This window comes from Dendrobates tinctorius, unplaced genomic scaffold (genome assembly GCF_039654945.1).
Source record: "Dendrobates tinctorius isolate UK_male_01 unplaced genomic scaffold, ASM3965494v1 ptg000120l, whole genome shotgun sequence".
Classification (NCBI taxonomy): Eukaryota; Metazoa; Chordata; class Amphibia; order Anura; family Dendrobatidae; genus Dendrobates; species Dendrobates tinctorius.
In genome coordinates this window covers 18,176,826-18,193,667 of record NW_027361788.1, presented here as the reverse complement: position 1 = coordinate 18,193,667, position 16,842 = coordinate 18,176,826, and the positions used below count along the sequence as shown (strand labels likewise).

Sequence of the window (16,842 nt, the reverse complement as noted above, 5' to 3'; positions counted from 1 at the left end):
ATGTCTCCCCTCTTCCAGGTGAAGAGTAAACAAAAATCCAAACACAAGGAATGCGCTTTATGCGCGGAGCCTCTCCCTGACTCCTACCCCAAAAAGCTCTGTAAACATTGCACCAGAGAGACCAGACAAGGGTCGGCAGTATCGTCAAAGGACATCCGGGCCATACTTAGGGAGGAAATAAAGTCTATTACCCGTGCCAGTACTCCCTCAGAAACTAGGAGCAAAAGACAAGTGACCCTCAGCTCAGAATCGGAGCAAGAGCAGGGGGAGATCTGATTCCTTACTCACGTCATCATCATCATCAGACATTGAGGGACGTTCATGTTTTCCCCTAGATAGTGTGGATAACTTAGTCAAGTCCGTGAGGAACACTATGGGGTGTGAGGAGACAAAGGGTGTCCAAATCGCACAAGAAATAATGTTGGCGGAAAAGAAAAGGAGAGCGTTTCCGGTAATACCAGCAGTTAAGGCCCTAATAAAAAGAGTGGGAAAAACACGATCAAAGAAGTCTTCTCCCATCTGCCTCAAAAAGGAAGTATCCATTTAGCGATGACGAGCTATTAAAATGGACCAAGGTGCCAAAGGTTGATGCTGTTGTAGCCTCCACCTCAAAGCAGTCTACTATTCCGGTAGAGGACGCAGGCTTATTGGCGGACCCGCTAGACCGTAAAGCGGAGTCATCATTAAAAAGTTCTTGGGAGTCTACCACAGGCATTTTTAAGCCAGCAGTAGCACATGGACTGCCAGATCTATGCTCGTATGGTTGGACCAATTGGATCAACAAATTGAGCAGAAGGTGTCTAAGGAAAAACTATGGGCCGCTATTCCATTAATTAGAGGGGCGGCAGCCTTCATGGCCGATGCATCGGCAGACACTCTGCGACTGGCAGTGAGATCGGCTGGTCTTGTAAACAACGCCAGGAGGGCACTATGGATGAAGAGCTGGAAGGGAGACGCGCAATCGAAATCTAAGATTTGCGCAACCCCGTGCGAGGGGGAATTCCTCTTTGGGAAAGCCCTAGATGATATACTCGCCAAAGCGAAAGAAAGGAAGAAGGCCTTCCCTGATTCTTCTATCCCTTTCTACAGGAGAACCTTTAAAAGGCGACCATTTGGAAGAAGGAGACAAGCGGATAGATCAAATAGATGGCCCGCAAAGGAAGAAAAGCAGAAGGGTAGCATGTTTAAGGGTTCAGCATTCCGAAAGGAAAATAAATACTGAACAATCAGTCCCCCCAGTAGGGGGTAGATTAAAATTTTTTTCTTCAAAATGGGAACAAATACTTAGAATCCATGGACTCGAAGTTATCATTAAAGAGGGAATGAAAATAGAATTCCTTCAAATCCCTTATGATTTCTTTATCATAACCCGCCTTAACTCTATAGCTCAACAAGAGGCCCTCGAAGTAGAAATTCGGAGCCTACTATCCAAGGGGGTTTTAGTAGAGGTCCCAGAGGGACAGGAAGGTAGAGGGTTTTACTCTTTTATTTTAAATTTCCAAACCAGATGTTACGTTTAGGACAACTATAGATTTAAGGAAGCTTAATACGTTTATAAAAAAATTATAAGTTTTAAAATGGAATCAATCAGGTCTACCATAAAGCTTCTCTTTCCGGACTGTGCAATGGCGGGGATTGACTTGAAGGATGCTTACTATCATCTTCCTATTCATGATAAATACCAAAGGTACCTAAGGGTCGCGGTGGTATTCAAAGGCAAGATCCGTCATTTCCAGTATACGGTCATGCCTTTCGGCCTATCTACGGCACCGAAAATCTTCACCAAAGTGATGGCAGAGGTGATGGCCTATCTCTGTCAGAAAGACACTCTAATCGTACCTTACCTAGATGACTTCCTAATCATCGGGAACTCGGTCACCCAATGTGCTAGACATGTGGCTGACGCAATCTCATCTTTGCAGGATCTAGGCTGGATCATCAACTTCCAGAAGTCCAGACTCGTCCCGCATTCCATTCAGATGTTCTTAGGGTTCCAGTTAGACTCCACAACCCAGAGATGTCTACTCCCTCAGGTAAAGATTACACTCACCAAAAGAGAAGCTGAAGGCAGCCATAAGAAGACCACGTATGTCTCTGAGAGGGGCAGTGTCGCTATTGGGGTCGCTCAATTCTTGCACCCCGGCAGTCCGGTGGGCCCAGTATCATACCCGCACACTGCAGCATCAAATCCTCCAAGAGGATAGGTGACATGGCGGTCACCTCGAGAGCAAGATAACCTTGTCAAAGGAAGTCTTGGCTTCTCTAGAATGGTGGCGAAATGATGACCATCTGTCCTCAGGAGTTCCATGGGTTATAGTACCATCCCGTATCCTAACCACCGACACTAGCCCCCACGGCTGGGGAGCCCATATGGAGAATAGCTTTTGTCAAGGAAGGTGGAATAGAGAGGAAAGGGGCTACTCGTCTAATTTTTTAAAGGAATTAACGGCGGTATATTATGCTCTACACCATTTTCTTCCACAGCTCCAACAGAAGCATGTCACGATCTTGTCGGACAACACCACTACAGTGGCCTACATAAACAGACAGGGAGGTACTTGATCAGAGACTCTGATGTCTTCTGCGGCAAAAACCTTAAACTTAGGCAACAAATAATTTTCGGCTATCTCGGCCCTTCATATCAGGGGGGAGAACAACCAAGAGGCAGATTTCTTAAGCCGACACACACTTCGGCAAGGGGAGTGGTGCCTCAATCATCGAATCTTCAAGGACATAGTAGCTCTGTGGGGGCGACCTCAGGTGGACCTTTTTGCCATGAAAGAGAACAGACAGATAAAGGTGTTTGCTTCCCTGTCTCCGTCAGATCATCCAGACATACTGGATGCCCCTAAGGCTTCATGGAAATTCAACCTGGCATATGCCTTTCCTCCGATACTTCTCCTACCACAGGCCATTCGGAAAATCAGAGAGGACAGGGCGAGAGTAATTTTGATAGCACCATTTTGGCCCAAGAGACCGTGATTCTCATGGCTACGAATCATGTCGGTAACAGATCCTTGGGTCCTCCCTCCGACTACCAACCTACTCTCCCAAGGCCCTTTTTTTCCACCCCCAAGTGGACAGCTTACACTTGACGGCGTGGAATTTGAAAGGCAGCTACTAAGATCAAGAGGGTTTTCTGAAACACTAATTGCTACGCTATTACAAAGCAGGAAGCAGTCCACTACCCAGATTTATACAAGGATATGGAAAAAATTCCTGCAGCTCCATACAGCGCCCCATACTACAGAAGTTCCGATAGTTCCTATCTTGGAATTTCTACAGAAAGGGAAGGACTTGGGCCTGGCAGTAAACACGCTGAAAGTTCAAGTGTCCGCATTAGGGGCTCTGTACGGCCATAATATAGCAGGAAATAAGTGGATCTCACGATTTATTACAGCTTGCAAACGGATAGCTCCGGTTCACATACCTGCAATCCCTGCATGGGACTTAAATCTGGTCTTAGACGCCCTGATGGAAGAACCCTTCGAGCCGATAGACACGATATCCCTGAAATGCTTGTCACTCAAGACGGCCCTCTTAGTAGCACGAACGTCTGCTAGGAGAGTGAGTGATATCCAAGCGCTATCCATAGACCCACCCTTTTTTTCAGATATACCAGGATAGGTTAATATTAAAACCAGACCTCTCATACCTGCCCAAGGTATCAACAAAGTTCCACAGATCCCAAGAGATTCTTCTCCCGACCTTCTTTGGGAACCCCTCCACTCCGGAGGAGCAGAAATTCCACACCTTGGATGTTAGAAGAACTGTCCTAAAATATATTGAGAGGTCCAGGAGCTGGAGGCAGTGTAGGGCTCTGCTCATATCTTTTCAGGGCTGTAAAAAAGGGTACGGAGTCGCGAAGAGCACCATTTCCCGATGGATCAGGGATGCTATTTGCTTAGCCTACTCCGCAAAAAATGAAGAGAGAGCATCAGAGCACATTCCACCAGAGCAGTGGCAACCTCCTGGGCCGAGAGGGGAGAGGTTCCAATAGAGACCATATGTAAGGCAGCAATTTGGTCAACCCCTTCTACCTTCTATAATTACTATAGACTCGACCTTTCATCAACTTCTGACCTAAGTTTTGGCAGGATTGTCCTTGGCACGGTGGTCCCACCCAGGTGATGGTCTCTGGAATCTCTCCAGTGGGTACTGTCGTGGCGAAGGGTAAAAAGCTGGATTACTTACCGGTAATGCTCTTTTAATGAGTCCACGACCGCACCCGCTCACTTCCCTCCCTGCTAACATATCAATAGTAAAGGTGTATCTACTAAAGATGAAAAGGTAAAGTTTAAGAGATGCAAATACATTGCCTAACCCTTGGCGGTCCTCCTGGTACTCTGAAATACAAAACTGAGGAGGCGAGGCGGACCGCCCCCTTTTATCTTTCTGTAGGGTTTCCTGTTCCAGATGGGGCAGATCCGATACCGCCAGTGGGTGCTGTCGTGGACTCCTTTAAAAGAGCATTACCGGTAAGTAATCCGGCTTGTCGAAAAAATGATTTTTTTTTTTTTATTTTCACGGCTCTGCGTGATAAACTTCTGTGAAGCACTTGGAGGCTCAAAGTGCTCACCACACATCTAGATAAGTTCCTTTTAAGGGGTCTAGTTTCCAAAATGGTGTCATTTGTTGGGGGTTTCCACTGTTTAGGCACATCAGGGGCTCTCCAAACGCAACATGGCGTCCGATCTCAATGCCAGCCAATTCTGCATTGAAAAAGTCAAACAGCGCTCCTTACGTTCCAAGCCCTGCCTTGTGCCAAAGCAGCGGTTTACCCCCACATATGGGGTATCTGCATATTCAGGAGAAAATGCACAACAAATTTTGTTTTTCATTTTCTCTTTTTACACTTGTGAAAAATAAAAATAATTGGTTCTGAAGGAAAATGTTTGTTTAGAAAAAAAAAAAAAAAAAAAATTTGTTTCCTTCCACATTGCTTCAGTTCCTGTGAAGCACGTAATAGGTTAATAAACTTTTAGAATGTGCTTTTTGAGCACCTTGAGGGGTGCAGTCTTTTTAGAATGGTGTCCCTTTTGGGTATTTTCTGCCATACTGACTGACCTCTCAAAGTGACTTCAAACGTGAGGTGGTCCTTATAAAAAAAAAAAAAAAAATAGTAAATTTTGTTGTAAAAATGAGAAATCACTGATCAACTTTAAACCCTTAACTTCCTAACACAACAAAATTTGGTTCCAAAATTGTGCTGATGTAAAGCAGACATGTGGGAAATGTTAAGAATTTTTTGTGACATATCTCTGATTTAAGGGCATAAAGATTAAAAATTTTGAAAATTGCAAACTTTTAAAAACTTTAGCCATATTTCCTTTTTTTTCTTTTTTCTTCATAAATGCAAGTCATGTCGAAAAAATCTTACCACTAGCATAAAGTAAAATGTGTCACGAAAAAACATTCTCAGAATCAGCGGGATCCGTTAAAGCATTCCAGAGTTATAACCTCATAAAGTGACAGTGGTCAGAATTGTAAAAATTGGCCAGGTCATTAAGCTGCAAATTGGCTCTCACTAAAGCCCCCGTCACACACAGCGATCTCGCTAGCGAGATCGCTGCTGAGCCACAAGTTTTGTGACACAACAACGATCTCACCAGCGACATCGCTGTGTGTGACAGCGATCAGCGACCGGCCCCCCTGCCGGGTATCGCTGATCGTCCTCGAATGACCTGGACTCTTTTTATTTTTATTTTTTTTTTTATTTTTTTTTTTTTTTTGTTATCGCTGGCCAGCACGCATCGCTGAGTGTGGCAGGCGGGAGATCAGCGAGCTGGTAACCATGGTAAACATCGGGCTTCTAAGCGCGGCGCTTAGAAACCCGATGTGTACCTTGGTTACCAGCGCGCTGGTGCAGGGAGCTGGTAACAAAGGTAAACATCGGGTTTTTAAGCTCCCTGCACCAGCGCGCTGGTAACTAAGGTACACAGTGGGTAACTGTGCGTCGCTTGTTACCCGCGTGTTTGGCAGCTAACCAACGATCATGTAGCGACACACCAGCGATCTTGACAAGGTCATATCGTTGTCGGGATCGCTGGTGAGTTGCTATGTGTGACACGGCCCTAAATCTCTTGAATCAAAAACAACAACAATGTCTGTACACTATTATGCAGGCTGCACTGGAGGAGGAGACTGGCACATGATCTGAGTATTATATTACTTTAATTTGTATTTTTTTTGGTGATCTTCAGTTACCCTTCAATATGTAATTTGACCCCAAATCTTTTTCCTTTAAGCTGCTCCTCCCCACTCCTTCAAAAAATAAAATAAAATGTCCTTTTCTTTATAATAGGTCCCTCCTCGTCAGGCACAAGAATGGTGCAAAGCAAGTAACGCAGAGTACTATGAAGCCAGTGCCAAAGAATCAGTAAATGTAGAGGAAGCTTTCCTAGGAGCCATCAAACTTGCCTTAAAACATGTATGTCTCAAAATCTTTCTGCTGGAAGAGGATAACAGGATTTCTGTCACTAGTGAAATGTCGCTTTCCTTTAATTTTCATGTTATGTCAGTAGCCAATTCTATAGGCTGCAGAATTGTTACTATAATATACTGCCAACTGTGTGTATGTGTATGTGTGTGTATGTGTGTGTGTATATATATATATATATATATATATATATATATATATATATATACACACTCTTACTGTTGGCAGCATGGACATGACGATGACACACAATGTTCAATACAAAGACATGTAGCTCAAATAGGTCAGAGAGGTGTTAACTCCCCCTTGATGGGGGTGTTCGGTCATATATTGATGAAAGATCCCTTCTGATCTGATATTTATGACCTGACAGGTGATCGGTAGGGGTGCGGCTGTTTTCGGCTTTAGCCGGGTGTAAACGCTAAACAAAGCTGCTCCTGGGCATCAGTCAGTTACTGCCCTCATACACATTAGACTGTCATTGTCAGCCGACATTAGACTAATGTGTATGTGGACCTTAAGACTGCTGACCTGCAGGACCTGGCAGCGGCTGCTACACATCAGGCTGAGCTATAGTGCACGTCATTCAGTGTTTACATCCGGCAAGAGTTCATGAAAACTGATTGATGGGGAGAGTCCTCACCAAACTGATGGACATGACCTATCCTATATCAATCGCCTGACCAGACAACCTCTGTAACTGCATCTACTTCCCAACAAATGTCCTGTTAATTTTCGTAAGCAGACTTCTTCCATAAACAGATGATGGAATTTCCTTTTACAGCTTATTATTCGCAATTTCTTCACAGAACAATCTAACAGGACAGAAGAACGATGACGACTCTGTTAATCTATTAGAAAAACAGAATAAAAAACACAAAAAGAAATGCGATTGTTAACTTCCTACCAAACTCTCGGGATTCAAGGACTGGATAAAATCTGCTTGAAGCATTTTGTAATATTTTGAGGTCCGCTCTGAGAGCGCATCAGCTGGCCAGATAAGGCGACAGGAAAGCCTTTCACCTACAATTCAGGCTAAGGAAAGGGAGGCGTTGTGGAATGGACTTATGTTTTGTAGGCTGTTAGACAAAACTAACTTATTTTATTTCTTCACGATCAAATTCACACCACATTAATTTAAGATTTTACAAATTGTTCATTAAAGTTTCCTTATACAATTCCAACTGCTGAATTCAGGAATGTGATTTCATATATTTTTTTTTTTTTTTTTTTTTTCTGGAGCTCTGCAACAACCAGAAGTACAGGGAAGTATGTACTGAATTTTTACTAAACCTTGTCTACCAGGCTATAATATATAGATATATATATGATCCACCATACGTTTCCATTTCCAAAGGTATGGTTCTTACTATTTAGTGGTGATTTTTTTTTACTTTTTTTTTTTTTTTTTTTTTTTAACCAAAGGGGGTGCGGCTTACAGGGTAATAATACGGAGCAACCTAGAAACACACCCCAGAGGATCCTGTCAACCACACCCCTTGTAAAGAAGACAAATTTGAACATAATAAAAAGGCCCATATCTCTGGAACTGTATGGCATATAAAAAAATAAATAAAATTGCATCCACTGAGGAGCAGCAGGAATAAAATAAGAGCAATAACTTTTGAATGTGGGAACAAACCTTTTTCTAATCTCAAACCCTAAAACTTGTTATACACAAGATAGCAGGCAGTTTCTTTCGCCAAATAACTCATTGGAGTGAACATCTGCCCTGAAAACAGAAAGATTGGTCAATAAAATTCCAACTGCCCAGTCCTTCTCACCACCCACCACAAAAGTCTGCTAACTTTTATCTAATGTGTATGGGTGCCTGCTGGGATATGCAAACATCCAAGTCATTTTGCCATATTTTCCATTCCAAAACATTGATTGCAGCCATGTGATAGTTTACAGCTGCACTTGAATGTGTGAATAACCTTCTCTTGATGAATGGTCGCAAGGAAAAGGAAAATATGCAAGTGGACTGTTTTTTGTTTTGATTTTAGTACTAGTTCACCAGACTTGACACAAACTGTAAATGTTTCCAATAGGCAATTTAAACTTGATAAACTGGTGTACTTACTTTACAAACATGGATTACGCATCCAGTCTGACAATTTTCAAACACACTCTACACCCACTTAGACTGATAGCTGATTATTGTCTCCTTCTGCTGAAATCTCATTCTGCTCAGTACTCATAAAATACATAATTTGATATCGGGATCATACAGCTATTCTGATGGGGATTTTCATACTACATACTTAAACCTTGTCAGCTATTTAAAGGGAATCTGTCAGATTAAATAGCAAAAACATGCGGAGAGCAACATATATAATGTCAGGGGGGTCTTGATTCTGGGGATGTGTTACTAGGCTGTTTTGTACTTTGAATACAATTAGTATTTTATCAGCAGGAGATTATAATTGCTGGACTAGGTCTCACGAGCATGACAGTCTAGCTAATGTGTGTAACCCTTCCCCACCACTGATTTATGGCTTGCTGACCAATCGCTGTTCAGACAAGAAGCGGACAATCGAAGGTGTGGGTGGGCTTATATGGATCGCCCTCGCCGTGCCAGGGCCGTGGGGTATGATGAAGTACTCGGTTCCACCACTCCGCCAACATATGTGCCTTTTCTGAACGTCTCCCTCCTTAGCACTCGTAGTGAAGTACTCACAGTACTGAGTTACACTGGAGTTCCTCCTTTCAGATGTTCTTAGAACTCTACTTGTACGGCAGACAGCTGTAGCCTGCTTCGGGGACTCCTTGCTACGAAGTCCCGACTCTGTCACGTTGCTGTTGTGCCCTCAAGTCTTGTGTGGTAATAAAATGGTGACAACTTCTATTCCTCCGGTGTCTGTCGCAGGACCATTAGTATCTATACAACCTCGGGGACCGGACCCCGGCCATGCACTTAGAACTTGAGGAAGGGCTGTACTCTAACCCTAATCCTTAGTTCTCCTCTTCTCCTTACGTTCTGTACAAATCAATCTTTCTTATGGAGAATTAGGCTTTCTGAATATCTCTTTCCTGTGCCAGCAGACCCAGGTCACTGAGGTCTGCTGCAGCACTTCCTTCATCTATCCCACTCAGGAGATCCTCTCTGACTCCTCCTCGTCAGACTGACTCACTTAGTCCCAATCATCTCCCGCTCTCTGGTGCAGACTAAGCTCCACCCACCTCCCAGCACTCTTCGTGTTCCAAGCAGGGAGCCACCAAAGGTGCTTTGCTACACTACTATGTTGTGTGGGATGCAAGTGTTGGAGTGTGGTCAGGTGTCTCCACCTTACCTGGATGGTGGGGCACGACACCTCAGGAGGAGGTGCAGTACCTCTGTGGCAACTGAACCCTCAGGGGCGCCACATACCCCCCCCGTTAAACACAGCACGTCCGCGGGCTGCAAGTGAAACAAAGTAAGGAACATACAAAAATTTTTGAAATGCTTAATAAACAATTCTTATCTAAACTTCACAATTTGTGAGGCACTGACTCTTGAAGGTTGCAAAACAACTTAATTAACTATCTATACTTAATATATATTAAAAGCTATATTTACTAATTTAAAGTGCTATGGTACCAGTTCAAGTATTATCATCTACACATATTCTTATTCTTTTGTCTTTCTCATTTCCTATACTCTCCTTCCTTTAGACCTTGAGTGACATCCGCTGATGCCTGGTTCGTTACCTGTATTCAAATCTTTATTCAAATTTAACATCTTTATTAAAGTACTACCACTTAGTCAAGATATTCACTCCTAATCAAATACTTAGATATTCCTATAAACCAATTTTTATATAACATCTGTTCTATTGCTATCAACATTTTTATACTGCACATTATATAATACTTCACATTAAGACATCAATAATTCTTGGAAATGCTGGACACCACTCCCAGCCGGGATTTCTTGCAGTGTCCTTGGGTTGGAGCTATGCTCCACATTCAGGCAGTTTTTCTTTATTGAAAACCTATGTAAAACCAAGAGAGGGCACCTCAAGAGGCGCAACTATTTACAAACACAGTTTGTGGATCACTCATTGTCCATGATCTCTGCAGTTCAGTAAAAATGCTGCCAACGCAACTAGGCAAAAACTAGAATCAAAAAGAAAAACCTAATAAACGAGAAGGCACAACGGTGCAGATGCCCTCCTGGGTAACAGTTAATGATTTGGGCAATGTTCTTTAGTAGTGGTCTTCTCCTGGGGTGGTGGAAGCTGGCTTCTTTTTCTTCTTCCAGGGGAGAACTTCTGATTTTCCTCTTCCTGTTGATGGTCTACAAATTGCAGATATGCTTTCTCCCAAGGAGTTAGGTTAATGGCTGCTGGTGCAAATGGGGTGGCAGCTGGTGGAACTGCTGCCTGTGGCACAGCAGGGATGGTAACTTGTACCTGGGGGTGTTGTACATCAGCTTCAGGTGGTATCTCTGCTGCCTTGGCTTTTGGTCTGACCGCTGGTGAAACTTGGGTGCTGCCACTTAAGACCTGAGCAAGCACTGGACCATTTCGGTCCACAGGTACAGTTCCCAGCACCAGGATCATGGCAGGGGCGGTGATCATACCTGGTACTTCCCGGTGATGTTCTGGCTCCGATGCAGGTACAGGGTGGCGAACGGTGGCAGCTGCAACCTCTCGAGTTGCTTGGCGAGTGGGCGGCAGCTGGATCTGAGCTGGCACGGAATTGGTGTCCGCCAAGGCCTCCGATGGGGACCTGCGCGGCCGCGCCGGGTCCAGGAAGGGGTACAACCCCCGCCCCACAGGCTGCTCCGGGACCCACATGTATCTCCTCTTTGCAGGCCGCATCCAGTGGCAGTATTGGCTTGGAGGTGGTGGCGGGTGCTGCAAAGGGTATCGCAGCAGTCGTATGTTCCGCAGGTGCTGCCTGGGGGAGAGTTGTTTTTCTCCACCGCTTTCTCCTGGCCTCCGTCCTTCCTCCATCATGGCATCCTGGCGTTCTCTCTCCTTCCCGGGCTCCTTTCCCGCCACAAGGCTTCGCTCCTCCTTCTGGGGGCGGCGTCTTCTTCCTACTCCTCCATACCAGGCCAGTATACGAACCCCTCTGGGGGTGGGCCATGTTGCTGTTGCATAGAAGTTTAGGCAGGGGAGGCCAAGGACAGTTTGCGCTCTTTTCTTAGGACCACCCATGTTGTCACGCCCTTCTTCACCGCGTCGACGGCCATTTTGAGAGTCCATTTTACAGTCTATCAATTTGGTTATTTTGCACATTTTCAGCAATCACAAGTCCAATAAATCTTCGGCACACAGAACCCGTTGGCACCGGGCTTCATCATCCTGTTTGACACCAAAAAACTGGATCGCCGTGCCAGGGCCGTGGGGTACTCGGAGCCGGGCCCGTTGATTTCAATGGGAAGTGTCACGGTAGCGGTGACCCGGTCTGTGGCCCTGGTTGTCCATTGTAAAAGGGGAATGTTGAATGTGTGGATGATGATTAAAGTTTATTAGTGAATGATTTGTGACGCCACCTGTGGTGTTCGGCAATGAAGATGCTAAGCCGACGCTGCAGACATCCCCTGGGACAGATGGTGTGGTGCAGCAATGATGGTGTAGCCCTCAACAGGCAGGGCTGTAGTCCAAGGGCAGTGTAATAGATGTTGAGGAAGAGGGTGCAGTGTTCAGCACAGAGATGAAGCAGTGCCGAGTGGGTTGGTGCAGGAATAAGCGGTGGACACCAGGGCATGTAGTTCCAAAGCTTTACTCAGCCTGTTTTGTATACAGGTGCCCGCACCCAAGCTGTGTCCTCCAGGTCAGGGGCCCAGCCAACCTCCAGGCAAGATGAAGTACTCCGTTCCACCACTCCGCCAACATATGTGCCTTTTCTGAACGTCTCCCTCCTTAGCACTCGTAGTGAAGTACTCACAGTACTGAGTTACACTGGAGTTCCTCCTTTCAGATGTTCTTAGAACTCTACTTGTACGGCAGACAGCTGTAGCCTGCTTCGGGGACTCCTTGCTACTAAGTCCCGACTCTCTCACGTTTCTGTTGTGCCCCCAAGACTTGTGTGGGAATAAAGTGGTGACAACTTCTATTCCTCCGGTGTCTGTTGCAGGACCATTAGTATCCATACAACCTCGGGGACCAGACCCCGGCCATGCGCTTAGAACTTGAGGAAGGGCTCTACTCTAACCCTAATCCTTAGTTCTCTTCTTCTCCTTATGTTCTGTACAAATCAATCTTTCTTATGGAGAATTAGGCTTTCTGAATATATCTTTCCTGTGCCAGCAGACCCAGGTCACTGAGGTCTGCTGCAGCACTTCCTTCATCTAGCCCACTCAGGGGATCCTCTCTGACTCCTCGTCAGACTGACTCACTTAGTCCCAATCATCTCGCTCTCTGGTGCAGACTAAGCTCCACCCACCTCCCAGCACTCTTCGTGTTCCAAGCAGGGAGCCACCAAAGGTGCTTTGCTACACTACTGTGTTGTGTGGGATGCAGGTATTGGAGTGTGGTCAGGTGTCTCCACCTTACCTGGATGGTGGGGCACCACACCTCAGGAGGAGGTGCAGTACCTCTGTGGCGACTGAACCCTCAGGGGCGCCACATATACAGAGCACAGCATTCCAAGCACTACTACCTCTACAGCAAAGAAAAAAGGGATTCTATCTAAATTGCAACAAGTGGTGCAGTAAGCAGGGGCGAAATGTCTGCAGTTGCAGCATTCACCTCTGCAACAGGGCCTGGTGGGTCAGGTGCCCGCCAAAATTTCAACTGGATGTATGTCTGAGGATGCACATCCAGTTGAAATGTACTGCGGCACACTGGCTCATCGAACCCATGTGGGGAGGTTGAGCTGGGTACGGTTCTGTCTGTAATGGAGACAGAGAGATTGACAGAGGGTGTCATGTGGCAGACTGCCCATCAGAGGTCACTAGAGAGCACTGATGGCCGTGATTATGTAACTGTCATTTGAGTGTTACATAACTGCCAGAGGTCGAGGTGACTGTCAGGTGACAGAGGGTGGGGCTACCTGGTCTGTCTGAATAAATACTGAGGTAAGCTTCCAGAAGCTTCAGTCAACCAGGGTAGCTCACAGGTTAGGAGAGTCTGTCACACAAAGGAGACCCCTCAGAGACTTTGGACAGTGGAAACTGTCACTGGGGGTGACCCTATAGGACATTGGTCACAGGCAGAGACGGCCTGTGAGGACCTGGACTATTGGTGGACTTTGTAAGGTGAAACGCCGTGGTGGATTGGCCTAGGGCAGCCACGGCGGTTAGAGCCACGAAGTACGCCTGACGGAAAAAAGTGTACAAGTGAAGGTACCTGGGCCTGTCTGCAGGAGGATAACAGTGTGAAACATCTGTCGTGTTTTGTTCTGGTCGTCATGAGGGCGGCCAATAAAAGCAAACCTGTTGAATACAATTCCTGTCTCGTGCCTGTCAACGTCAAGAAGCGGGTCACCCCCCCCCCATTCCTGTGAGTACAGTACACCTCCGCCGCCTATCTGCACTAACACCAGCACCACCACCCAATTGCCATTCCTCCCTCGCCACCGACCCTACACCCATGTGCGACAAAACACACTGCTGGACAATCAGAGGCTAGTAGCTGATGTCGACGTGCATGTGATCAGGCACACGGCAGTGACCTCATACACTCCTGTCACATGCCGAAGTCGGCTACTAGCTTCACGAGGACACGTCATTGTGGGGAGCTAAGGGAAGGTAAGTATTTTATTTATTTTTAAAATCAGTGGCCATATTAGTAAATGTATGACTATGGAGATGCATTATACTTTTATGGATGAGTAAAGGCTGTGCATTCAAATACATGAATGACTGGGCTGTGCGTTATATTATGTGGGTGAGTACACTATACTTCTGCTATGGGGCCCCATGACTTCTATGTATGTTTCTGGTGAGTGTAATGGGTTTTTTTTTTTTCTATACATTAATGAAGAACAGGGGACTTATACCAAGATGATGCCAGGATGAGGGCCATACTGTATATAGCAGAATGGAGGGCGCATTTCCAATGCTCAAAAAAATAAAGGGAACACTTAAACAGGATATAACTCCAAGTAAATCAAACTTCTGTGAAATCAAACTGTCCACTTTGGAAGCAACACTGACAATCAATTTCACATACTGTTGTGCAAATGGAATAGACAACAGATGGAAATTATTGGCAACTATCAAGACACCCTCAATAAAGGAGTGGTTCTGCAGGTGGGGACCACAGACCACCTCTCACTACCAATTCTTGCTGGCTGATGTTTTGGTCACTTTTGAATGTTGGTTGTGCTTTCACACTTGTGGTAGTATGAGATGGACTCTACTACCCACACAAGTGGCTCAGGAAGTGCAGCTCATCTAGGATGGCACATCAATGGGAGCTGTGGCAAGAAGGTTTGCTGTGTCTGTCAGCGTAGAGTCCAGAGGCTGGAGGCGCTAGCAGGAGACAGGCCGGTAGACGTGGAAGGGGCCAACAACCCAGCAGCAGGACTGTGACCTCAGCCTTTGTGCAAGGAGGAACAGGAGAAGCACTGCCAGAGCCCTGCAAAATGACTTCCAGCAGGCCACAAATGTGCATGTGTCTGCAAAATCGGTTAGAAACAGACTCTATTAGGATGGTCTGAGGGCCAGACGGCCACAGATGAGGTTGTGCGCACATGTGACATTGTCTGGAGACGCCGTGGAGAGCGATCTGCTGCCTGCAACATCCTTCAGCATGACCGGTTTGGCAGTGGGTCAGTAATGGTGTGCGGTGGCATTTCTTTGGAGGGCTGCACAGCCCTCCATGTTTTCACCAGAGGTAGCCTGACTGCCATTAGGTACCGAGATGAGATCCTCAGACCCTTTGTGATACCATATGCTGGTGCGGTTGCCCTGTGTTCCTCCTCATGCAGGACCTTGCCAGACCTCATGTGGCTGGAGTGTCAGCAGTTCCTGCAAGATGAAGGCATTGAAACTATAGACTGGCCCCGCCCACTCCCCAGACCTGAATCTGATTGAGCACATCTGGGACATCATGTCTCGCTCCATCCACCAATGTCCCGTTGCACCACAGACTGTCTAGGAGCTGACGGATGCTTTAGTCCAGGTCTGGGAGGAGATCCCTCAGGAGACCATCTGCAGCCTCATCAGGAGCATACCCAGGCGTTGTACAGTAGGGAGGTCATACAGGCACGTGGAGGCCACACACAATACTGAGAATCCTTTCCTTGTCATAGGACATTTCCACTGAAGTTGGATCAGCCTGTAATTTGCTTTTCCACTTTGATTTTGAGTATCATTCCAAATCCAGACCTCCATGGGATATTCATTTTGATTTACATTGTTTTATTGTTCTGAACACATTCCACTAAGCAGTGAATAAAAATTTGCAACTGGAATGTTTCATTCAGAGATATCTAGGATGTGGTATTTTAGTGTTCCCTTTATTTTTTTGAGCAGTGTATATTTATTCAGGAGGGGGAGGCCCGATCCAATTCTTGCCCCGGGGCCCATCAGACTCTAGTTATGCCATTGCCAGTAAGTGACACATCACTGGAGTCAGGCTCTCTGCCAAGGGATTCTCAGCTTACATAACAAGAAACTGCTGACATGCCCATTAATGCATAAACTGCACATTTTGTGAAGGGAAATAAAAAAAAAAACTTGGAAAAGCCACTCAACTTTTAATGTGGATAATACAAAATTCCAATGGCAGTAATTATACTAAAAAATATTGGCCAGGAAAATAACCAAACCACCAAATATCATTAGCCGAGGAAAAATCCACCAAGTTTGTAAGCATGCAGAAGAAGAAAGGAGTCTATGTCCATAAGATAAAAATCAAATCATTATTCTATAAATTACATCACATCCAAAAGTAGACGAAATATGACAATATTATGGCAGAGTGAAAAATAGGAGACCAAGGTGCAACACTGTTGCAAAACTAATGGCAGCAGAGAATGTCAACAATATATATAATGCCAGTGCAACAACATTAGTGTGGCCCCAAAGACCCACATTGGCAGAGGTATTTAAATCCCCTAGTGAGGTATGTAAAAAATCTCAGCAATCCCCTGCCTATCTGTCATCGGGTCATAACCCCAACTATCATATCTTACCCATGCTGTCAGAAGGCTTGCAGTACCCCAACGTGCGTTTCGTGGGCTTCTTCCGGGGGCTGTGTCGTTTTGGAAGTTATCACCTATTTATGGGGTAACCTCCTGTTCACTTGGGGAAGGATCGATCCATCAATTCCATAGAGACCAAATACTGTCAAATGATTCAAGCTGGTTATTAACACACACGGTGAGATTCTCCATCCGAATGGTCTCCCTGATGCTGGGCCTGGAGTTCTTTAATGGTGAGAGCAGATCTTTTCTTCCACTAGGAGGTAATAGGACAAATAAGTCGCTGTTAATATATAGAGAGTCAAGATGTTTTCCCA

The 16,842-nt window shown here is 45.5% G+C and overlaps 1 protein-coding gene across 3 annotated transcripts in view; it reads left to right on the top strand.

The window, feature by feature from the left end:
- The window catches only part of LOC141101627 (ras-related protein Rab-7a-like), a 73,811-nt gene extending 66,188 nt beyond the window's left edge, over positions 1 to 7,623 (top strand). For all 3 annotated transcript variants that reach the window (XM_073590810.1, XM_073590813.1, XM_073590814.1), the window contains exons 5-6: positions 6,305 to 6,430; positions 7,249 to 7,623. In XM_073590810.1, the coding sequence (XP_073446911.1) occupies positions 6,305 to 6,430; positions 7,249 to 7,338 (216 nt within the window). In that variant the 3' untranslated portion in view covers positions 7,339 to 7,623. The remainder of the gene's footprint in view (positions 1 to 6,304; positions 6,431 to 7,248) is intronic.
- The last annotated feature ends 9,219 nt before the right edge of the window (positions 7,624 to 16,842 follow it).